General features: G+C 39.3%; 2 protein-coding genes across 4 annotated transcripts in view; one reads left to right on the forward strand and one right to left on the reverse strand.

The window, feature by feature from the left end:
* GEMIN6 (gem nuclear organelle associated protein 6) overlaps positions 1-12677 on the reverse strand; it is a 29408-nt gene extending 16731 nt beyond the window's left edge. The window contains exon 1 of the mRNA XM_067007760.1: positions 12466-12677. The gene's annotated coding sequence lies outside the window, so the exon portion shown is untranslated. The remainder of the gene's footprint in view (positions 1-12465) is intronic.
* Positions 12678-12793: 116 nt separating this feature from the next.
* On the forward strand, positions 12794-18368 carry SRSF7 (serine and arginine rich splicing factor 7). Of its 3 annotated transcripts, none has more exons than XM_059078839.2 (8): positions 12794-13047; positions 14077-14257; positions 14527-14703; positions 15573-15647; positions 15739-15840; positions 17085-17138; positions 17654-17689; positions 18068-18368. In XM_059078839.2, exons 1-8 carry the CDS (start codon positions 13020-13022, stop codon positions 18120-18122), a joined length of 708 nt encoding a protein of 235 aa, XP_058934822.1. In that variant the 5' UTR covers positions 12794-13019; the 3' UTR covers positions 18123-18368. The 3 variants fall into 3 exon arrangements, with proteins under 3 accessions (XP_058934822.1, XP_058934821.1, XP_066863863.1); XM_059078838.2 differs by having other exon boundaries at positions 12862-13047; positions 15739-15849; XM_067007762.1 differs by having other exon boundaries at positions 12874-13047; positions 15739-15816.
* The last annotated feature ends 7247 nt before the right edge of the window (positions 18369-25615 follow it).

The following is a 25615-nucleotide window of genomic DNA, read 5'->3' on the forward strand; positions in this document are numbered from 1 at the left end:
TTAGGAAAGGCTAATGCTGAGCCAGGAAGACCAGACAGGTAGGGAGCTCGAGTAAGGCAGAGAAAGAAAGGCTGAAGATACAGAAAGGAACAATTCAATAAAAAGGAGGTAGTGGGGGATGCACAGAGCACAGCTGAAGGGAGGATAAGATAAGAAACATCCCTTCCACTAATACAGAAGAGTCTTCCTTCCAGTCATTCATTCAGTACATACTTAACTGAGCTCTTTCCACATGCTAGCACTAATCTTGGTGCTGTGGGTACAGCAGTGGACAAAACAAAGACCCTGCTGTTGGGATTCCCTGGTTGCGATGTGGTTAAGAATCCGCCAATGCAGGTACAAGCCCTGGTCCAGGAAGATCCCACATGCCATGGAGCAGCTAAGCCTGTGCACCACAACTACTGAGCCTGCGCTCTAGAGCCCGTGAGCCACAACTACTGAGCCCATGTGCCACAGTTACTGAAGCCCACATGCCTAGAGCCCATGCTCTGCAACAAGAGCAATGAAAAGCCTGTGTACCGCAAAGAAGAGTAGCCCCCGCTCGCGCAACTAGAGAAAGCCCGCGCGCAGCCACGAAGATGCGACGCAGCCAAAAATAAATAAAATAAATAAATTTATTTTAAAAAAACAAAAAAACAAACACCCTGCTGTCATAGAATTAATTTTCTTAGGGAAGAGACATGAGGGAGGGACATCGTGATGGGGGAGAAAAGCAATAAATAAATGAATAAATAGCATGTCAGCTGTTGACATATACTAGGAGAAGAATAAAACAGGTTAAGACAGAATAAAGAATTTAGAGACGGATGAGGTGTGAGGTGCTTGCTAGTATATGGTGGAGAGCCAAGAAAGGCCTCCCTGATAAGGTGAAATTTGAGTTGAGATGTAGAAGATGTGAGGGTCTCTTGATTTCTTCTTTCAAACTAAGATAAGTGAACTTCCTTTGTGTTCCTATGATGCCTTGTGCTTACCTCTATCACAGCACTTGATATATATATTTTTTTAAGTGTCTGTCTTCTGACTGCATCTTTTATATCTGACTTCATCACAGAGTACAATGACTGACACTTAGTCATTAACCTAAATGAATATTTATCACATGGCTATAACAGTTTTCAATTCACATATACTAAGATAAATTCTAAGATAAGATAAATACTAAGATAAATTCAGGATGAATCAACTGTTAAAACTGTAAGTGTCTGCACAGACATAGAGAAGAGACTTGTGGATGCCAAGGGGGAGGAATGGATTGGGAGTTTGGGATTAGCAGATACAACTACATATAGAATGGATAAACAACAAGGTCCTACTGTTTAGCACAGGGAACTATATTGAATATCCTGAGATAAACCATAATGTAAAATAATATAAAAAAGAATGTATATATTTATATATATGTATAACTGAATCACTCTGCTGTACAGTAGAAATTAACACAATTATGTAAATCAACTATACTTCAATTTTTAAAAATTTGAAAAAAAGAAAGAAAAAGCTAAACTTGTAGCAACAGAGGGTAGAATGGTGGTTACCAGAGGATGGGAGGTAGGGGAATTGGAGAAATGTTGTTTAAGAGTATAACCTTGCAACTGGTACATAAATAAATCCTGGAGATCTAATGCACAGCATAATGATTAGAGTCAACAATATTGTATTATAAACTTCAAGGTGTCTGAGAGACTAGATCTTAATTGTTCTCACTACAAAATAGGAATGATAATTATGTGACATGAGAGACATGTTAGTTAACACTACAGTGGTAATCACACTGCAATATGTAAATATATCAAATCAACTTATAAATCTTAAACTTATACAATGTTATATGTCAATTACATATCAATTAAAAATGTAAGCTTCTGAAAAAAACTATAAGAGTCTGGAAAATTTAACAGTGAACACAAATAACTGAAGTCCATAATATGGTAAGAATTCCTATGAATCAGTAAGATAGAAGAAACACTCCAACAGAAAAATCAGGAAGTGACATAAACAAAATGCCAGTAAGCATAATGTTCAATCTCACTGTAAATCAACAAAATACAAATGAAAAAAATATCCATTAAAAAATCAAACTTGGCAGATAAAAAATTTATAACATCCAATATTAATGAAGGTGCAGAGAACCAAATATCCTTGTGTGTTACTTGGTGGGTGCATAAATGGATATAACCCTTTTGGAGAGCTACTTGGCAACATGTTTTAAAGCTTTTATATTTTTTTATACTCTTTGATCCAATAACTTCACTTATGGAATTATTCTAAAGAAATAATAAGGGATATGCATTTATACAAGTTGTATATACTTCAGCATTATTTATAATATAAAAAAATGAAAACAATCTAAATTTCTTACAACAAAGGATACCCATACAATGGAATACTATGCAAATATTATAAGGTTGTAGAATATTTAATGACTTGGAAAATTGTTTATGGTATAATATACCATATCAATCAGGGTTCTCCAGAGAAACAAAACCAATACCAAATATCTGGCAGCATAGTAAACATATAAAGGCCATATATGACAAACCCACAGCAAGCATCATACTCAATGGTGAAAAGCTGAAAGCATTTCCTCTAAGATCAGGAACAAGACAAGGATGCCCACTCTTGCCACTTTTATTCAACATAGTTTTGGAAGTCCTAGCCACAGCAATCAGAGAAGAAAAAGAAATAAAAGGAATCCAAATTGGAAAGGAAGAAGTCAAACTGTCACTGTTTGCACATGACATAATACTATACATAGAAAGTCCTAAAGATGCCACCAGAAAACTACTAAATCTCATTAATGAATTCAGCAAAGTTGCAGGATGCAAAATTAATATACAGAAATCTGCTGCATTTCTAAACAGTAACAATGAACTATCAGAAAGAGAAATTAAGAAAACAATCCCATTTACCATTGCATCAAGAAGAATAATATATCTAGGAATAAACCTACCTAAGGAGGTAAAAGACCTGTACTCAGAAAACTAGAAGACACTGATGAAATAAATTGAAGATGACACAAACTGATGGTAAGATATACCATGTTCTTGGATTGGAAGAATTAATATTGTTAAAAATGACCATATTACCCAAGGCTATCTACAGATTCAATATTATCCTTATCAAAATACCAGTGGCAGTTTTCACAGAACTGGAAAAAATAATTTTAAAATTTGTATGGAAACATATAAGACCCAAACAGCCAAAAGTACCTTGAGAAAAAAAGAACAGAGCTGGAAGAATCACACTCCCTGACTTCAGATTATATTACAAAGATACAGTCATCAAAACAGTATGGTACTGGGACTTCCCCGGTGGCACAGTGGTTAAGAATCTGCCTGCCAATGCAGGGGACATGGGTTTGAGCCCTGGTCCAGGAAGATCCCAAATGCCGTGGAGCAACTAAGCCCATGCACCACAACTACTGAGCCTGAGCTCTGGAGCCTGTGAGCCACAACTACTGAAGCCCATGCGCCTAGAGCCCGTGTTCTGCAACAAAAGAAGCCACCACAATGAGAAGCCCATGCACCGCAATGAAGAGTAGCCCCCCTTGCTGCAACTAGAGAAAGCCCACATGCAGCAACAAAGACCCAATGCAGCCAAAAATAAATAAACAAAAAAAACCTCAAAAAAACCCGGTATGGTACTGGCACAAAAACAAACATATAGAGCAGTGGAACAGAATAGAGAACCCAGAAATAATCCCATGCATTTATTGTCAATTAATCTATGACAAAGGAGGAAGACTATACAATGGAGAAAAAGCAGTCTCTTCAATAAGTGGTGCTGGGGCTTCCCTGGTGGCACAGTGGTTGAGAGTCTGCCTGCCGAGGCAGGGGACACGGGTTCATGCCCCAGTCCGGGAAGATCCCACATGCCGCAAAGCAGCTGGGTCCGTGAGCCATGGCCGCTGAGCCTGTGCGTTCAGGGCCTGTGTTCCACAACGGGAGAGGCCACAACAGTGAGAGGCCCGTGTGCCGCAAAAAAAAAAAAAAAAAAAAAATAAGTGGTGCTGGGAAAACAGGACAGCTACATGTAAAAGTATGAAATTAGAACATTCTCTAACAGCATATACAAAAAATAAACTCAAAATGGATTAAAGACCTAAATGTAAGACCAGATACCATAAAACTGCTAGAGGAAAACATAGGCAAATCTAGAAAAATGGTACAGATAAACCTGTTTGCAAGGTAGAAATAGAGACACAGACATAGAGAACAAACATATGGACACCAAGGGGAGGAAGGGGGCTGGGATGAACTGGGAGATTGGGACTGACATATATACACTAATATGTATAAAATAGCTAACTAATGAGAACCTGCTGTATAGCACAGGGAACACTACTTAGTGCTCTGTGGTGACCTAAATGGGAAGGAAATCCAAAAAAGAGGGGATATATGTATACATATGGCTGATTCACTTCACTGTACAGTGGAAACTAACACAATATTGTAAAACAACTATACCCAAATTAAAAAAAAAATAAAAAAAATACAAGAAGTGATGACACACACACACACACGAAAAAAAGAAAAAAAATAGGCAGAACACTCTTTGACATAAATTGCAGCAGTATTTTTTTGGAGCCACCTCCTGGAGTAAAGGAAATAAAAGCAAAAATAAACAAATGGGACCTAATTAAACTTAAAAGCTTTTGCACAGCAAAGGAAAGCACTGATAAAACTAAAAGACAACCTACTGAATGGTAGAAAGTATCTGCAAGTGATATGACTGATAAGGGATTAATTTCCAACATATATTAACAGTTCATATAACTCAACATCAAAAAAACCAAGCAGGGTCTTCCCTGGTGGCTCAGTGGTTGAAAGTCTGCCTGCTGATGCAGGGGACTTGAGTTCGTGCCCCGGTCTGGGAAGATCCCACAGGTTGCGGAGCGGCTGGGCCTGTGAGCCATGACCGCTGAGCCTGTGCGTCCGGAGCCTGTGCTCCACAACGGGAGAGGCCACACAGTGAGAGGCCCGCATACCACACACACAAAAAAAACACCCCAAAAAACAAACCAAACAACCCAATTAAAACAATGGGCAGAAGACCTGCATAGACATTTTTCCAAAGAGGAAATGCAGATGGCCAGCAGTCACATGAAAAGATGCTCAACATTGCTAGTCACTGGGGAAATGCAAATCAAAATCACAATGAGATATCACCTCATATCTGTCAGAATGGCCATCATCAAAAAGAACACAAATAAGAAATGTTGGCAAGGATGAGGAGGAAAGGGAACCCTGGTACATCATTGGTGCAAATGCAAATTGGTGCAGCCACAATGGAAAACAGTATGGCGGTTTCTCAAAAAACTAAAAACAGAACTACCATATGACCCAGCAATTCCACTCCTGGCTATATATTTGAAAAAAACAAAAACACTAATTCAAAAGATACATGTACCCCAATATTCATAGCAGCAGGATTTACAATTGCCAAGACATGGAAGAAACCTAAGTGTCCATCACAGATGAATGGATAAAGAAGATGTGATGTGATACACACACACACACACACACACACAATGGAATACTACTCAGTCAAAAAAAGAATGAAATGTTGCCATTTGCAGCAACATGGATGGAGTTGGAGGGCATTATGCAAAGTGAAATAAGTCAGACAGAGAAAGACAAATACTGTATGCTATCACTTTTACGTGGAATCTAAAAATAACAACAAACTAGTGAATATAACAAAAAAGATGCAGATTCACAGACACAGAGAACAAACTAGTGGTTACCAGTGGGGAGAGAAAAGAGGGGGTATAAAATAGACTACAAGGATATACTGTACAACATGGGGAATATACAATATAGTTTTACATTAACTATAAGTGAAGTTTAACATTTAAAAATTGTGAATCACTATATTGTACATCTGTACCTTATATAATATTGTAAATCAACTATACTTCAATTAAAAAATAATTTTAAAAATTCTAGGATAAAGTAGAGTTTTTGTTGTTGTTGCTTTAAATACCAATGGTGTCCTACAGAAAAATGGTGGTACATCTGCAGGTTTCACAGGCATATTTTTATAACATAAAACAAATGTTTCACTGCAACTCTCAGAATTGATAAAAAGCCAAAATAAGTTACTTTTAGGGAGGCAGTGTGGCTCAAAAGAAAGCTCTATGGACTGAGAGAATCAGAGGTTCAGATTTGGACCTAAATAGCTGTATAACCTTGGGAAAATCATTTGTAAATATTAATTGATCAACAGCCATGCGAAATAGTTTCTTAGTAGAATTCATTAATGCTACAAATATTACTGAAAAACTAGTACTCCATAGGCCACACACAGTGACAGACAGTAGGAATGTATCAGTGAGTAAAACAAAGTCCCTGCCCTTGTGGATCTCACACTGTGACTCTCACAGAATAAATGAAGAGGTCAGAGGTGAGAAGAGCTATGAAGGAAAATAAAGGTGAGTAAACTGTATAGAGAGTGCAGGAGAAGGGCATATTATAATGTTGAAGCACTGTTACAAAAGTACTATATTTGCTTAAAAAAACACAAAATCTTCAAACAATAAAGAAGACTACACTATACAGTTAAATGATGAAGGCTCCTTTCTGTCTTCAACCAAATTCCACTTCCCAGAGGCAACCACAGTTAACAGTTTGGGAGTATACATATTAATGCTAGATTCTTCCCATATTAACTATCCTGTTCAATTTCTCCTTTACTACTTCCACTTAAGATATTTATATTCATTTATATTTAAGATTACATTTAATTTTTTATTATAAGTAATACAGGTCATAACAGAAAAAAATTTAAAAATAACCAAAACTCATGTAAACTACATTCATAATACCACCCACCCACAGATAGCACCATTAAAATCTCCATTTTCTTCTGTGAAATCTTGAGCCTAGAATGACAAGTATAGTCACATGTTCGAATTAACACTACTAAACAGTGATTCTGAGTTCAAATTTAGAATTCGTCTGTCTCCAAGCCTCTCACTTTAAAAAGAAAAATTATAGAAAACTGTAAAATACAGAAAAATAAAACAACTTAAATTACTTTTATTAATGATTTATTTTTACAAAACCAGAATTATTCTGTGCATGCACATTGTTTTGAAATCTGCTTTCCTACTTAACTATATACCATTAACATTTTTCTGACATTAAAGTCTTATACAATGTGGTTTTTAATGGCCATAATATATGTAACCAATTTATGTGCCATAACATTTAACCAATCCCATTATGTTTGATTTTCAAGCTACTTCCAATTTTTGCCATTATAAATAAGATCCTACCAACATTTTTGCATATAAATCTTTATGCATATCTATGATTAATTCTAGAATGAATTCTAGGAAATAAGATTGCTGGGCCAAAATATACGTACAATTTAATAATTTTAAAACATTGCCAAATTGACCCCCTCAAATGTATTATTTCACATTCCCATTAGTGTGCTTAAGTGCCAACTTCACTGCACTCCTGACAAAAATAGCATGTTGTGTTAAGTTGTATTTTTGGTAAGGTTAGACATTTTTTCTTCTTTTAATTTTTTAAAATTTATTTATTTATTTACTTATTATTTTTGCATGTGTTGGGTCTTCGTTTCTGTGCGAGGGCTTTCTCTAGTTGCAGCAAGCGGATGCCACTCTTCATCACGGTGCGTAGGCCTCTCACTATTGCGGCCTCTCTTGTTGCAGAGCACAAGCTCCAGACGTGCAGGCTCAGTAGTTGTGGCTCACAGGCCTAGTTGCTCCGCGGCATGTGGGATCTTCCCAGACAAGGGTTTGAACCCGTGTCCCCTGCATTGGCAGGCAGATTCTCAACCACTGTGCTACCAGGGAAGCCCTCTTTTCTTTCTTTCTTTCTTTCTCTTTCTTTCTTTTGCAGTGCGCGGGCCTCTCACTGTTGTGGCCTCTCTGGGTGCGGAGCACAGGCTCCGGACGTGCAGGCTCAGCAGCCATGGCTCATGGGCCCAGCCGCTCCATGGCATGTGGGATCTTCCCGGACCGGGACACGAACCCGTGTCCCCTGCATTGGCAGGCGGACTCTCAACCACTGCGCCACCAGGGAAGTCCCCCTATTCTTTTAAAAATTTTCTTACTGTCAGCTTTTTTCTCAGTTTTTTGGAAGGTAAAGTCATGCTTTGTTCTTTACTAGATTCTTGAATTTGGGGAACTAGATAGATCTGAAAAAATTGGGGGGATGAAGAGGACAAACTTTTTCTATCAAGAAAACACATGAGATTAAAAAAAATTATCCTCAACATCCTTTCATTTAAAAAAAATTGGGGGGAGGAGCATTTTACCAGGAAAAAAAAAAAAAGACATAGTCACAGAATAAAGGATGGTTTTTCCCAAGAAGGAGTGGCTGGCAATAGTTTATATTTTTCTGAGATGGGAAAAATTTTCATCGAAGTTCAGACAGTCTTTGTAGCAGGATTTGGGAACATTGCACTCATCATGCTGCAATTCTAGGTCTTAGTCTCATTTGAAAAATGAGGTGGTTAGACTAGTGATCTAACAAAAGTCCTCCTATCTCTGAATTTCAAGCCATTTCTTTCATATGCAGTTTTAACTTAATTGTCTATTTGAGAGTTACAGTGTATGTATCCATTTGTCATAAGGTTTGAAGTAGATTTTATTTGCTTAAAATTTTTTTTTTAATTTTATTTTTTTGGGTGTGCTGCTTTTGGGATCTTAGCTCCCCAAACAGGGATCGAACCCAGGCCCCCAGCAATGGAAGGACTGAGTCCTAACCACTGGACTGCCAGAGAATTCCCTATTTGTTTTTTTGTTTTTTTTAAAGTATACCTAATCTCATAGATATTAGCTTCCAAGACTAAATTTTGTAATAAAAGTGACAATTTCCACATTGCTCCTGAACACATATCTCCCTATTCCACAGGAAAATACCGTTGCACAGAACCCTTAAGAACGTTTCAGCATGTGATTTTGGGATTCCTGGGGATTTACTTTTCATGAAAAAACTTTCTTTTTTCTGAGTTTTTGTGTTATATGTGCCAGATTATTTTTCTCTATGGGGACTGGGTCAGAGAAGAAAAGTGACAATTTCCCTTACTGAAGTCATTGAGTGAAGAGACAAAGACATCTTAAGAGTGGCCACTTAAGGCTGGTCACCACCATGTTCCAGAGTTTCTTCCCCAGCTTTGATGAAACTTCAATTTCGTCCATGCGCTGGATCATGCCAAATTTTTAGCAACTGACAAAGATTAGTCAAACTACTCTTCCTCCTCCTCACATTTATTGAGCACTCAGTGTGTGCTTGACACCGTGCAACGTTATATACTTGGTTTACCTCATCCTATCCTAACAACGACTCTCTGAAATAGGTACTATTATTAAACCCCATTTTGCAGATGAGGAAACTGAAGTATCAGGAGATAAAAAATTTGGTCAAGGGTAGGCAGCCATTTAACCGTCAAACCCAACTCTGCCACACTCCATAAGCTTATGCTCTTCATTATTACACTATACCATTTCTCCTAAGAAAATGATTTATGAACTAAAATTATTTTTATTAATTTACAATATAAGATATTAATTTCCAGGGACTAGTAGCTCAATATCAAAACATCAAACAAAGTCGAGTCAATGGTCTTGCACGGTATTTCTCTAAGTACAGCTGAGAGGTGGTCAATAACATAGGTTCACTCCTTCCAAGATAGTGCTAAGTGCTAAACTCAAAGTCTAAGGTAGTCTAGCTCTCTCTAATTAAGACACCAAGCTGACCAAGTCCCTTTCATTAATACTCTTCCTTCAGAGAAGGAACAACACAAGTGATCGTTTTAGGGCTTGATAACGTTACAGTTTCTCACTTTTTAATACAATCAGGCATTCCTCAGAAAGCCTCCCTCTTCCTGGATTGCTTTACATGCCTAAACCATCCATTTAGGTAATATTTGTATCAGTGGATCACTCTTGCATCACAATTTTTCCTAGTTTACTCCTTGCAGTTGGTCAAAGCACTGCTGCTCTTTAACTGTTGCTCCCCTCTTCCTCCTATATACTTCAGTACTGATTGCAGTCCAGTACTTGGCCAATGAGAAGTTAATTTCTTTATACAATATGAAAGACTTATAAACATGCCTCTAATAATTTTTTTCCTTCCCAGAATTTAAAAGTATTCTAGAGGGAATAGAAGAGTATGAAATGTTGAAACAAGAAAAGAAAGTTGTGGTTGAACAGAGTTGTTTGGATTGACCTACAGTACAAACATACACAGAACATACATAAATACATATTAAAAGACTAGTGTTGGGGGAATTCCCGGATAGTACAGTAGTTAGGACGCCGCACTTTCACTGCCGAGGGGGGTCCAGGTTCAATCCCTGGTTGGGGAACTAAGATCCCAGAAGACTTGAGGCAAACAAAACAAAACAAAACTACTGTTGGTAATACTATTCTAATATAAAGACTATTTTTTTTTTTTTTTTTAATGCGGTACGCGGGCCTCTCACTGTTGTGGCCTCTCTCATTGCGGAGCACAAGCGCCAGACGCGCAGGCTCAGTGGCCATGGCTCACGGGCCCAGCCGCTCCGTGGCATGTGGGATCTTCCCGGACCGGGGCACGAACCCGTGTCCCCTGCATCGGCAGGCGGACTCTCAACCACTGCGCCACCAGGGAAGCCCTAAAGACTATTTTTTATACTAAAAGTAATACATGTGCAAAAGGTCTAAACTTGTTTTAAAGTTTTCACATCCAAGCTAAAATGGAGACAATCACTTAAAAGTGAAACTAAAAATAAAGTAAGATAAAACGTGAATATTTCTTTAATGCTTCTCTGGAAATAGTGAAGCTAGGAAATGCAGATAAAATTCGAAATCTGCAGCTTTCAAAAGAATTACCCCTCCCTTCATAAACTAATAATATTATCAATATTTAACAACAGAAACTTAAGAATTATTCAATGGATATTAGGAAATATTAGGATATTTGTTGAATTGAATTAAGTAACTTCCACATTCAAACTGAATCTGGAAATGTGACATTAATTTAACCCCAAATTCTAGAGGCAGAAATTTATGTATGTGAAACTGATTGCAAAAGAATCAGCAGGAATACAGGAACTCTGTACAAAAAAATCTCCCTGATTGGATTGACATTTAGTGAAAAGAACTGGTTATATGTTCTTAGAGAAAGGATTTTCAGTATAACAGTGTACAAAAGTAGTATACAGTACTATTATTTTTCATGGCAACAAGGTTAGTAAAGCCCAGCCTAGAACTGGCCCTCCTTTAATGAGAGAGAAATAATACTTAGGTATAGAGGAAGGCAAACCAGTCGAGGTTTACTGTTTTCCCGTTAATGTGTTGAAATCAGTTTGTTGTAAGTTGGACAATTGCTCTTCGTGTTGTTTACACTATTATTTGCTTTAAAATTCTCTTTTGTACAATAGACTTTGTATTCAGGGCCAAAAAATATTTATTGGGGCCTATGAGGAGATATGCGGTATAATAAGCACAACCTTTTAATAAGTTACCTACACTTTGTACCTATGCTCTTTCTATATAAAGAATATATAAAGGAGTATATAAAAGATCTTTATTCTTTAATCCTTTTAAGAAAAACCCTGTTAAGCAGATAACAACAAAAAATAAATAAGGGAGAACAAACATAACAGACTATAAACTTCTATTTTCTTACTAGAGGTTTTCTTGAAATAGACCAATTTCTTCCACAATTTGAAAAATTATGGAAAAAAATATAAATTCGCAGCATTACTCTGAGAGAATTCATACTTGACCTGAATACACGCTTATTTAACTAAGCCCCCTTTCTCCTATACTCTGTATCCCACACCTATACATACCAAGTGAAGTTACAGCTGATGAAAAAAATAAAAATACAAATACCTAAGAATTTCCTCTTGTTTTGTGGAATATTTCCAACTCGTGTATTCCAAGTATCTATAGTGTAATGTCTTTTTTTTTTAATGGACGGTAAAAAAAGAAGTTAAATCTGTATTTATAGAGTTGGTATCTGGCAAATACATTACATAAAGTTGAAACTGGATTTTTAAGCGATTCTAACAAAGGAAAGATTTTCATTTATTGAATACATAGAGTGGCTGAGCAGCAAGGCTGCTACTCAGAGCCGACTTAAGATAAGTCCTCGTCCTCAGGATCTGAGTACTAGTGGATGAGATGTGGTACTACAATACAAAGCAGAAAGCACTAGAAAGGAAGCACAAATACTGTGCTTCAAATGCAAATAATTTCAGAACTGCCACTACCAAAATGATTTAAGAATTTAGGGCAATATAACAAGGGGAAAAAACACCCTCTATTCCTTTGTCCTCCTGACTCCAAGAACTCGGACCGTGTTTAACACTGGTGGCTGGTTCTGAAGTGGCTGGATGGTCGGTGCAGGGCGGGAGGTCCCTTGAGGGCGTCACCCCTTTTGAGACCTGTGGTGCAGAGACCACTACTCACAACGGCGGGGTTCACGGAGTTCTCACCCTGGTCAAACTCCCGATTACCTCTGACGAGCCCCGAAGATCAATGAGTAGCAGTCTAGGCCAGGTCCCCCAGCAGAAAGGCGGCGACGGCTGCAACACCAGCGGTTAAATTTTACAGCCTTTCATAAGCCCGGTCTCGTGCACCTGTAGTAAAATTACCAGGGCTGAGGGTTCCTAGATTGAGGAAAACGAAAGCGTAGACGAAGAAGGGAGGAAAATGAGGAGGGTACAGGGGAAAGGAAGGGGGCGGGTTTACAGGCGAACCCTCAGCGTTGCCATGGGAACGTATCCCTCCGCCAGTGATTCACACCTTAGTCTTTTCAGTTCCCTCCGCGCAGTTTCTCGGCTGTTTCCGCCCAGCTCCTTTGTGCCGCGCAGAACGTCGAGATGACGCATGCGCAAAGAAACCCAGCCGCCGCGTATATAAGCGCGAACCCAGACTTTTCCTCGTAGTGCCGCCGGGACCGTTGAGAGTGTGGCATCGTTGTAGGTTTTGTAGTAATCGATCTGTGGGCGCTGCGAGCTGGAAGAGCCGAGCTCGCAGGCCAGTCATCATGTCGCGTTACGGGCGGTACGGAGGAGGTAAGAGGGTAGGGGCCAGTGAGGGACGTTGCTGTGGGTGTAGTGAGTCTTTAGAGCCGTGAGGTTGGCGCGGCGGCTGGGAGACAGTTATTCCGCGTGCGTAATGGCGGCTTCGGCGTACACCATACGAAGCCGGAGACGGCAGGGGCGGGGTATCGAAGGAGGACAGGAGGTGGCTGGGGTAGGTCTGTGCCGGGGTTGATATCAATTCTTGGGCATTTTCGTCTCCCGCCCAGCCCTCGATCCCTGTTTTGTTGTTGCCCTTCTTCGAGCCGCCCGCCCGTCCCCCACGCCCCCCCGCCCTCGGCTGCCATTTTGCGCACATTGACGACCATGGTGGCGCATTTCCTTGGCGCTTTCCCGCCACTTTGGCGGACAGATGTGGTCGCAGCTGTGAAAGGAGTGAATTTAAGACTGAACAAAACTGTGGCAGTTTCGAGCTGCGCGTTCTCGTCAGTCGGTCGGACTGCTGAGTGGGAATGGAGACATAACACGATCTTTAGGTCTGGCGGCTGGTGTCTCTTTCTCTTGTAGCTCTTTCAAGCGCGATTTATGCACTGGGGCGGGGGATCTGGAGTCGTGGGCGAGCCTGCGCCTGGGGCGATTGCCGCGGACGATGAGAGCCTGCGCAGCCCCGCTCTCCCGGTCCGGTTTCCGCCGGGGCCAGCTCGCCGCCGACGCCGCTGCCGCCGCCGGCCCGCGCGCGCTCCTAGCGCGCCTGGGCCTGCCGGGCCTCGGGGGCGGGGCCGGGGCGGATCCCGCCCCACGCCTCGGAGTGTCCTACCACGCGGCTGTGCTTGTGTTTTTTGGAGGTTATCCTCCACCACCCCTCCATTTGAACGTTAAGAACTTTGTCGTACGCTTAGCTTTTGAGAAATGTACTGACTTTGTTGCTTTGATGGCTAAAATCCATCCTTGAGAGGGCGTTAAACACGCTTTGCAGTCTTAAGGATGGACTCTTTTAAGGCAAAGAATTCATACAAGCCAGTTTTTTCATAACAGCATTCTTCTATTTGCGTTTTTAAACAGAAACCAAGGTGTATGTTGGTAACCTGGGAACTGGTGCTGGCAAAGGAGAGTTAGAAAGGGCTTTCAGTTATTATGGTCCCTTAAGAACTGTGTGGATTGCCAGAAATCCTCCGGGATTTGCCTTTGTGGAATTTGAAGATCCTAGAGATGCAGAAGATGCAGTACGAGGCCTGGATGGGAAGTAAGTAACATGTCGGTTATGAAACTTAAGTGTTTGTGAGAATATTCCGGTGCTAAGCTTGGATTCTGTTGTCTGGAGGAGATTTTAAGTAAATAGCTAGTCATTTTATGAAGTTGGGAACTGGGGAACAAAGGTAGAGTTTGAAAGGCTTCTAAAGGTATAGCTGAAGCTTGTAGGGCAAAGAAAGTGTTTGGAAAGTTCTAAATATAGGAGTCACGTGTTGTTGTGTTTTTTTTAAGCATTAGAATCTCCTTGTTTTTCTTTTATAGAGTGATTTGTGGTTCCCGAGTGAGAGTTGAACTATCAACAGGCATGCCTCGGAGATCTCGTTTTGATAGACCACCTGCCCGACGTCCCTTTGATCCCAATGATAGATGCTATGAGTGTGGCGAAAAGGGACATTATGCTTATGATTGTCATCGCTATAGCCGCCGAAGAAGAAGCAGGTATTTATTTTAATAAAGGAGTGGTTGGTGTACTGGTTAATCAAGTTAATTTTCTTATTAGCAAGGCAGAAACTAGTATTTTTCTATAAACTTGAATGTTAATTGTACAGGTGTATTTTACAGTTTTTGTTTAATTAAATGTTAATGTATTAATAATCAACCTGGTCAAAACCTTTCAGGTTTCTTCGTTTGAGTCAGTCGCCTTGATTCAGAATGTCACGAGCCTTATGATATCATGCTGAGGCGCCTTGCAAATCCGACAATTAAGATCCTCCTAGACCTTGAGGTGATCAGCATAAGAGGCCAGATCCCCTCGAGTCATCTACACCTAGCTTCACCTTATTCTTTAAAGGGCAGAAAATTTGAGACGGTGATCGCCGTAACAGTAAATTTGGCTTACAATTGGGGCCCCCTCCGGTTTAGAAAGAGGAACACCAGATTGACCACATTCCCAACTAGAAAAATCTTCTTGCGTCAATCAAGCCTCACCTGGCTCATTTGGCTGTCAGTTTGATCGTCGTTAGATTGAAGAAAACATCTAGATGCAGCGATCGGCTATAGATACTTCTAGATCGTCTAGATCTACTAGACCATGGGCCAAAGAGGGTCGACCTGCAAACTTGCAAGGTTTATTTTAAATACACCTTACAGTGTTTTATATTATGTAATTCTAAGATGTAATTGAGCTTTTAACAAATCTTTTTTTAGGTAGTTTAAAAAAAAATAAAAGACAACTAATAGGCCCAGAGTTTATTTCCAAATGAGACACTAAGTTTAAATAGTTTTGAGATTTGATTTCAGCAGAGGCACACGAACTCTAAAAAGGAGTTGCCATCTAACATTTTGCTTTTTTCTGACTTGAAAAATAGGTCACGGTCTAGATCACATTCAAGATCCAGAGGTAGGCGATACTCTCGCTCTCGCAGCAGGAGCAGGGGAAGGAGGTGAGAGAAGTTGCTTAATTCAAGTTTTAACAAGAGATTAAAAAAAAGTTTAATTGGAAGTGGACTTAAACAACTTTGATTTAATTTTTAGGTCAAGATCAGCATCTCCTCGGCGATCAAGATCTGTGTCTCTTCGTAGATCAAGATCAGCTTCACTCAGACGATCTAGGTCTGGTTCTATAAAAGGATCGAGGTATTTCCAGTATGTAGCACCTTTTTTTCCCCTTATTTGTATTTGGATTGTCACGTCTTAATGACAGCAGTGGAGTATCTTAAGGACCTAATTGACATGGAATACTTCAGGAAAACGTTGAATGTGTACACGTCCAGATGAAGAAAAGCGCCCAACTAAAGATTTTAAGGGCTGTTACAGAGGTGATAGAGGAGGGTCCAAAGCACAAATCCTCAAATCATTCCAGTGAACGCTCTGGGTAAACATGTTGGAAACTTTTCTGGAGTCAGCTTATACCTGTTGTATAGGTAAATGATAATAGCACTAAAAGATGATAGTTGCCAGATCCCTGGTAAGAAACCCATTAGAACCAGGAGGAGATTTATTTAGAGTTAGAAGCAAGTTAAAACAAAGTTTCTCTTTGGAATGATGGGGGTGAATTTGAGACCATGGAAAGTTTGTTTAGGATAACATACATATGGATGAACATGGCCTGTTTAACCAGATACTTGGGTTAGACACTGAAATTTAAAAAGTTAAAAGTCAAATTAGGCACCTCCGCATTTTGTACTTCCTTTGTAGAAGACCTTAGAAGGTGATGGAAATGGATAAAGTTCTAGATAATGAGTTGATAGTGCTACTCATCTGTCAGTGGTAGGGAATGCTACTAGGCATTATTACTACTCAGTAATAGTACAGTCTTTATAAATTCAGGGATTCAAAAACTTGTGGTCCAGTTGAAAAATCTCTGGACTCTATAGATAAATGCATTTGACTTGGTTGCAGGACCTCAGGATGTGTATGTCGGCCTGATTTGGGTTGTGTGACAAATGGATGGCCCCTGAACCATGACAGTTTGATGATGTAAGAACAAAGCCTTACCCGGTCATGGCTTTTCACTGAGCTTACCACCTGAAGAAATGGTTTCAGTTCAGGGGGTTGCTTTGATTCTTTTAAGATAAAATACCAGTTTTCTCAAACGAACACCATATATTTGTTTTGGATACTGTACACTGTTTAAGAATATGCCTCTGTACAGGAATTGTGACAACCCAACTCATGATAAATAATTGAAAAGGTGGTTCTTTATTTGATAACAGAACTTATCAAAAGCAATTACTTGTCTAGTCTTGGACTGATACATGGCATCTTGCTCTGTTTTAGCCACTTTATTCCTAGCTTACCTAATAAGGTACTCGGTAGGTGTTAAAGGAAATTACTCTTATGGACTCATCGGTATAATTGTATTTCTGTTTTTTATTAAGATCCCGGTCCAGGTCAAGATCAAGATCCAGGTCTCTTTCACGACCAAGAAGCAGGTAGGGTAAAAATCTCATTGATGCTCTTCTAGTTAAATGGCACCAATATCCAAAGTTTTTTAAATTGCTGAAATTTCAGGTGTTAGCTCTAAGCTTAGGTGTTGAGTACAAACACAATACCTTATTAATAAGCCAAACTTTAGAATTTCATTTATACATGGCCTCTTCTGGCTGACTTCTGGACAAGGGTATGTCAAGCTACAGTGAAAAAGAAGCTGGTGAATTTGGGGTTAGTAAGGCCTGTGTTAGAATTGATAGATGCATGGAGAAGCATTCTGAGTTCATTGTGCTTAAAGTAGAGTGTAAAAGATTATTTGTGATAAAGCAGTTCACTTATTTTAAGAAGAACAGGTGCTATAAGATTAGCTTTTGTTAGTGAAAAATTGGTAGGTTCGTTTTCAGTTTAACTGCAGGACAGTTTAAGGTCAAGACAGTTTGGGCGTTCATTTCGTGGAATTGTGATTTAAGGAGTTGGATAGTATTTTTTCATAATAGAATTTCTCATGTTTTGACAGCCGATCGAAGTCCAGATCTCCGTCTCCAAAAAGAAGGTAAGCTAAATAATTTGTTGCCAGATCTTAACTGTCAAGTGTGGCCTCTGCAGAACTCGTTTGCTTACTACCTGCTTTCCGGGCTTTGAGCTCTTTGGAGAATTGGTGCTATATATTAGAATACTAGATGCAGAGTTTCTTAGGTGATCCAAAAAAAAAAAAATACCCCAAATTCAAGTAGTTGTTCTCTTTAACTAAACTTTGTAATATTAGTGAAAAAGCTATTAAGCCTTACATAATTTTTTAGACTTCTCCTGTAGGAATTTACTACCTTTGGCCACCTTTGAATTTATTGAAACTTGATTTTGCCCTGACATATATGCAAGAAGAGTTTCAATAGACACTAATTGGTTGCAAACCTAATGTTTTTCTTTTTAGTCGTTCCCCATCAGGAAGTCCGCGAAGAAGTGCAAGTCCTGAAAGAGTGGACTGAAGTTCTCAAGTTCACCTTTTAGGGAAAAGTTATTTTGTTTACATTATTATAAGGGATTTGTGATGTCTGTAAAGTGTAACTTAGGGAAGGGTAATTCAACCATCTAATCAAAACGGATCTGGACTATTACTCTGTAAGTTCACAGCAGTAAGGTAATATAAATTTTTGTTGAATGTATTAACATCCTATGGTCTGAAAATGTGGGTTTTTATTTGGCACATTTAAAATAAAATGTTTCTAATTAGATTTTTGATTTGTGTTCAGTATTAATGCTCGATTTGGTAGGCTTCAGGAGTCAACCTTGATATTAATCATATTCATACAGACCTACATGCAAAGTTTAATGGTGTTATTTAAGTCTTGAACATCACTGAATAGTAATATATACACTTGGAAGATTCCTTTCTACACTTAGAGTTTGGGGTAAGATGGTAAGAACTCGAGTGAGTCCCCCTTAGTAGCATGAATGCATCATGACAAGTCCCTAAATTAATCTATTGGAGTTGGTGTTATTAGATGTTATCAGGCTACTGATCTCTTCTGTCAGGGTGTAGGGACCACTGACTTGCTGTAAAGTGAGCACAACAGGAACTGAGCAGGAGTAGCTGCACTTAATGCTGGAAAAATGGAACTTTCTGAAGCCTATTTAAGTATAGTAACTAATTGAGGTTTTCAGCCTATTAGATAGGATGGTGTCACATTAGAGTTCTCCATTCTAGGAAGTTATACTCAATGTTCTTTTGTTTCTTTGCTTTCAAACTTTAACCAATTTTATGCCAAAATTTTTGCATGTTTGAAGAATTGTCTGAATTTGGGACAAAACATCTTCATGTAAACCAGCTTTGCAAAATTTTCCAGCCCAGATATTCTCCTCTGTCTCTTCAAATAGATTGCCTTATTCTGAGCAGAGATATGTTAATTCCCAAGTTAGGTTTTTCAGTTCACAAACACCAACATACTTTATCTTATTTTGCCAGGCTGGTGCAAAGTAATTAAAGATGTCAATCAGAAATGTTAAAAAGACTGAAGTAGTTTTGTAAATCCAACCTATATTTAGCAACACCTCATGTAGTTATTTTTTGGTAGCATCTGGTCAACTTTAGAATGTCAGAGCCAGTAGATTCTTTATTTGGACTTTAAATATCAAGTATCATAGGGCAGTAACAATTTTGAGTTTTCTAGTCAAGCTTTTGGTGCAAAAAAAATTTAGTGCTGGTGGCACAGCTGTCTGCCCTTGTTTCTTATGCTTTTAAACAAAGTTATTGGATAACTACAATTTGGGAATACTGATCTGCCTCAAATTTATTTACTGGTCTGAATGATCATTAGTATGTTGGAAGTTTGGATGTTCTGTTTTTGGAATTTTGACAACTGGCTGCGTTATATGGTTGGTATAAAGCTATGTGTGTAATCAGCAGGCTTATTTGTTGCACTTGGTCAGCTTTAATTGTTCTGTATTATATAAAGATAAGATTACTCAACAATAAATCTGCAGAGAATAAACAGTCCTGATATTCAATTTTTGGAAGTGGGAGTTCTGAGCCAGGAGTAGGAAACATCCTGTAGCTTTGGGATGGATACTAGCAGCATCCTAGAGATTAGTGTGAATGGGTAAAAATGATATGGAGGAGGGGTTAGGGACGAAAATGATTTTAAGAAACAAGCACAAAAAATTCTATTTACCCTTATGGGAAAGAGAATACTGGGTGTATAGACCAACACCTTTTGTACCCTTGACTGCAACTCTGTACCCCCTGTGTTTAGTATACATCTTAAAATGATACATTGGTTTAGTGCACCTTATTTTTGTTTAGAGGTTGGCACTGCTAAATTGATTGTGATTGACTTGAAAAGTGCTGGTCTAAACTCATTGTTTCTAAATTATTAACCTGGCATTGATTGGTAGCTAATTGAACACGTCAGACATTGAGTGCTTTTGGGCAATGAACCTTACCTTGGTTCTCCTAGGTATAGAGATAGGTAAAGCATAAATCATGACTTCACTTTGGTAGTTCTCCTTTGGGCTTTGAATTAAGCTAAGTATCAAGTTAAAGTGTGGTCCTACCATTTTACCATGTCCCCTCTCCTGAGGACAAAGAATAAAATTTGAGGGGGTCTTGAAATACCATCAATTTGTGACTTTGGGTTAAATGAATGGTAGTGTGGGATTGTGGTTTTTGTCTTTGTGTAGCCTATTTCAAAGTCTAAAGGAACAGTGATTTCCAGGATATATGAAGCTTAAGTAGGAATTGAAACCTCTGAAACTGACATGTTGGCAATGAGTTATCAGTGAAGGACAGGAGCAAAGAATTCATTCGATCTGGCTCTGAGTGAGCAACAATTGTTTGGAGACCTTTGCAGGGGAGGGCTGTATAGTATAGCCTAAAAGATGTATGCATAATTTTATAGCTGGGAAGACATGAAGGAAGAAGGTCAAAGTAGCAAGAAATACTCGGGGCCTGGCAGGTATTGGAGTGTCGGAGGGTGGTGAGAACTGGTGACAAGCTGAAGAAATGAGACAAAGATGCCTAGGTTTAAGGTATGGTAGTATTAGAGCTGTTATATCCAGATCTAAAAGGTGGGGAAAAAAAGCAGCTTTAGGCGGTTTCAAAGCCTTTTTTTTTTTTTTTCACAACTTAATAGGTTTACGGGTACCATTCTAGTAAAAAATGTCAAAGGACATTGTCACTTAAGCCTCACAACAAATTAATACTGTTAAAAACCCCATCATACAAGAGGAAATGGGCTCAGGGAGATTGGTAACAATACTGTACTAGTAACCAGCTGAAAGGTAGGAAAAGTTTTATTCCTACTTAATGGTTTCAAAGCCTTAACTTTTTTAATCAATAAAGCGCCTTATTGCTCTCTTAAAACAAGACCACATTATGGAAAAGGAAGTAAAAGAACAAAATAACCCTTGGTCCTAGTTAATAAGCTGTTTTCTTTCCAGACTTAATGGGGAAAAGATGCTAGATAGAAGGGTAATTCTAGAGCACAGCCCTCAAGCCCACTTCTCAAACCTAATGCTTTTTACTTTTCCCACAGGCTGCTGGCCCAACCTATTTTCCATCTTTTGATTTGGTAATATACTCGATGTGTATACAGTGAGAAGGCTCCCTACCCCTGGCTCTCAGCTGCCCAGTTACCTCCCCAAGGGCAGCCATTATTGTCAGTTATATAGCCTGAGTACACATAGATATTTTCTTTTTTAATTTTAATTTTTTTTTTTTTTTTTAGTCACACCATGTGGTTTGTGGGGTATTAGTTGCCTGACCAGGGATTGAACCGACCCCAGCAGTGAAAGCTCCGAGTCCTAACCACTGGACCGCCAGGGAATTCCCACTTTCCTTTTTTCTTTTAACACAAAATACATACACCTTGTTTTTCTCATTTAATATCTTGGAGATCTTTCGTATAAGTAAAAATGGCACTTTTTTTTTTTTTGAAGTTGCATACTATTTAGTTGCTTGGATGGTGCATAATTTTATGCATTAAACTTTTGTGCCCCTTCAATGTGCCAGGTACTACTAGCTTTGGAATATAGAAGTGAACAAAGTCTTTATCTTCATGGAGCTGGAGTTCTGGAGAGACAAAAACAAATAATCAGGTGGGTAATAACTGATAGGGAGAATGATGAAACAGGTTAGGGGATTGGTTGCTGTTGTTTAAAGGGTGGTCTAAGGAGGCCTCTGATAGCAACAACATTGGAGCCAGAGAGAAAATTATACCAACTTCTGAGGGCACAGTTCATGCAAAGGCCCTAAAGTAGTCTGAGCTGTTGGAGGGTAAGGAAGCCAGTAGGAAGTGAACAGAGGGGAGAGTGGGAAGAGATGGCATTGGAAGGGAGCGGATGTAGGATATAGATCATGTAGGACTTTGTGTCCTTTGGGAGGGACTTGCTGTTTTCCTTGGAGAGTTTTTGAGCAAAAAGTGACAGGAATTGAATCAGTTCCCTAGGAATGGATATGAAGGTTGTTTCTAATTACTATTAAAATGCTTCAGTAAATAACCTTGTGCGATACATTGCACATGTGACCCTGTATTTAGGATAATTCCTAGAAGTTGAATTGCTGGGTCAGAGGCTCCGTGCATTTGTATTTTTGCTAGGTACTAGTTGCCCTGGTGGAAATGGATAGGAGTGCCTATTTCTCTCTGACATTGCCCATTTGGTACACATGGTGTAACCACATGGTGGGCTGTCAACCTTGTTGATTTTTACCAATCTTGTGTTGAAAAATGGCATCTCAGCATAGTGGTGGTTTTTTGTTTTTTTTTTTTTTTTTTAATTTATTTATTTTTGGCTGTGTTGGGTCTTCATTTCTGTGTGAGGGCTTTCTCCAGTTGTGGCAAGTGGGGGCCTCTCACTATTGCTGCCTCTCGTTGCGGAGCACAAGCTCCAGGTGCGCAGGCTCAGTAATTGTGGCTCGCAGGCCCAGTTGCTCCACGGCATGTGGGATCCTCCCAGACCAGGGCTCGAACCTGCGCCCCCTGCATTGGCAGGCAGATTCTCAACCACTGCACCACCAGGGAAGCCCAGCATAGCTTGTTTGAATTGCGGTAAAATACATGTTTTCCCCCCACTCTAAATTGCCATGTGTTCAAGTCTGGTTTAGGTTCCCTTGCTCTCAACCCACTCTAATAGGAGACTGTAATTGCCTGTTTACTTCTCCATCGGTATGCTACCGCAAGACAAATTGTGAAAGCAGGTACCGGGCAGACCTTATTCTGTTTCTTCATTGCCTAGTGCTTATTAACACTTAAATATCTGATGAATGAAAAGTGAATTCATGGATGAATGAATGGATTCTAATCTGTTAAACCAAACAGAAAATTGGAACCTTCTCTCTTCTGTGAGACCTTTATAATTAATCACCATTTCAATTAAAAGTCCATATTTTCAGTTTAGCTACCTATAAGAGTTGACTCCTGTCTGAATCTGCCTGCAGGGGATTTAGATCCTTAGGCTGCTATTTACAATGCCCAGCTCTACTCTGCAACTCTAGTGCAAGGTTTTTATCCCCTCATCTAGGTTAACACGGAGAGTTCTGCTCAGAAAGGGTGTGGGAAATTTCTGTGCAGAAAGGGTACAAACTTACTAACACCCCAAGAACTGGTGAGCCTAGGTGAGTCAGCCTAACCTACATAAGGAAGGTCAGGTCATCCATTTCTATGACTGTCAGATGCCTAAGGCTATGTCCTATCGACCTCTGTAGATTCCCTGGGTTCTTAGTGACTGAAGCTTGAAGATGGCTGGATATGATTCTATACAAAGACCCTGTTTTTATCTTGGTTTATAATATATCTTTAAGAAATCTGGGTTCTAGAAAATGAATCCTTTCACTGCCAAGGATAAAAAATTTGGCTGTAAAGAAATAATCTCTGTGGCAGAGGTAAAGGTAGATGGGTCTGTTTATCTTGGTCATTGACATTGTTGGACTGTCACTAGAGTTCCTGGGCCCCTATAACAAGAATTCCTTTGCCTAAGAATGGGTACCCTGTGACTTTTTGTGTTACAGTGGCTGAGTTGAGTAATTACAGACTGTAAGTGCCACAAAGCTTAAAATATTTACTCTCTTGACCTTTAAAGAAAATGTTTGCCAACACCTGGTTTAGACATTTCTCTCTTTTTTTTTGGCCACGTTGCACGGCTCTCAGGATCTTTATTCGCCGACCAGGGGTTGAACCCACACCCTTCTCAGTCAAAGCCTGGAGTCCTAACCCACCAGGGAATTCCCACATTTCTCTTTAACTGTTCGCAATCTTCAAAATAATTATCTCTGAAGATCTTGAGTACCAGGATTATTGGTAGGGTTGCCAGGGCCTTACCAAGACATGCTTTTGATCTGGGAAGATTGTTTCTCTGACTCATTCTTGAGGAAGTACTTCCTGAAGCTAGAAAGCAAATTCTAGCTGAACACACTAGTGCACTTAAAATACTGGTGAATGTTAGGAGGCAATAATGAGGAAAGCTTTTACACTAGGGCAGTGGTTCTCAGGCCTGGTTACAAATTAGGATCACCCAGGGAGCTTTAAAAACATTCTAATGAAATCAGTTGCTGAGAGTGAAGCTTGGGCATTAATATTCTAAAAATCTCCCTTGGTAATTCTAATATACAACCAAAATTGAAAACTGCTTGAAGACTAGTGCTAACCAGCTCCAACTTCATTAGTTATTAGACAGACTGGCCTAGCTTATTGCTATTAGAAAGTTAGCAGCACTCATATGTGATTCAGGGGATTCTACAATACATCCTCTAGGATTCTCTGATCCTTTCTCTAACCAAATGACCCTATGCGGGAATGGAACCTTTCTATGAAAAAGGGGTTTATATTAGTACCAGTAGAGGTCACTGTGCTCAAAGAAATACTCATTTTTTAAAAAGTTAACATTCTGTTCAAGAGATTTGAAGGAGTATTTATCAGAACTATTGGGTTATATCCAACACTAAGTCAACTCCAGACATGGCGTCTCATCACAATTGCTTCAAAGCATCTAAGGCTCTATTGCATGCGTACATTTATATACATTTATAATTGTTATATTTTCCTGATATATTGATGTTTTTATCCTTATAAAATATCTCTCTGGTACTATTCCTTGTTTTTAAGTCTATTTTTTTCTGATATTAATACAGCCACTCTACCTGTTTTATGATTAATGTTTGTGTGGTATATTTTTTCCTTCCATTTACTTTCAGCTTATTGTTGTGTATACAGTTGACCCTTGAACAGCGTGGGTTTGACCAACATGGTCCACTTACACATGGATATTTTTTCAGTAGACTCTACATACCTATGTGGTCCGCAGATGTAGAACCACAGATGCAGATGGCTGACTGTAGTTATATGTAGATTTTTGACTTGGTGGTCATGGTGGTGGGGTACTTCAAGGATCAACTATAGTTAGTTGGTCGATCTTGCTTTTTAATTCAGTCTGACAAACTGCCTTTTGGTTTGTTAGATCATCTACATATAGAATATTGATATGATTGGATTTATAATTGCCATTTTGTTGTTTTCTGTATGTCTCCTGTCTTTTTCTCTTCCTTTTATGGCTTTCTTTTGTATTAAACATTTTTTTAGTGTCCTATTTAAATTCTTTTTAAAAAAATTTATTTATTTATTATTTTTACTGTATTTTTGAGTTATTTCCTTAGTGGTTGGCTCTTAATTTTATATATATATATATTTGTTTGTTTGTTTTTTGGCTGTGTTGGGTCTTCGTTGCTGCTCCCTGGCTTTCTCTGTGGTTGTGGCAAGCAGGGTCTACTCTTCGTTGCAGTGTGTGGGCTTCTCATTGAGGTGGCTTCTCTCGTTGCGGAGCATGGGCTTGCGGGCTTCAGTAGTTGCAGCATGCAGGCTCAGTAGTTGAGGCTCTTGGGCTCCAGAGCACAGGCTCAGTAGTTGTGGCACACAGGCTTAGTTGCTCTGCGGCATGTGGGATCTTCCTGGAGCAGGGATCTAACCCATGTCCCCTGCATTGGCAGGTGGAC

This window comes from Kogia breviceps, chromosome 11, assembly GCF_026419965.1.
Source record: "Kogia breviceps isolate mKogBre1 chromosome 11, mKogBre1 haplotype 1, whole genome shotgun sequence".
Lineage (NCBI taxonomy): Eukaryota > Metazoa > Chordata > Mammalia > Artiodactyla > Physeteridae > Kogia > Kogia breviceps.

Bases quoted from the DNA above. Each gene is read 5' to 3' on its own strand.
- SRSF7 (XM_059078838.2), top strand. From the start codon at position 13,020: ATGTCGCGTTACGGGCGGTACGGAGGAG. The intron at 14,704-15,572 runs GTATTTATTTTA...CTTGAAAAATAG, and splicing joins AGCCGCCGAAGAAGAAGCAG to GTCACGGTCTAGATCACATT. The intron at 17,139-17,653 runs GTAGGGTAAAAA...ATGTTTTGACAG, and splicing joins CTTTCACGACCAAGAAGCAG to CCGATCGAAGTCCAGATCTC.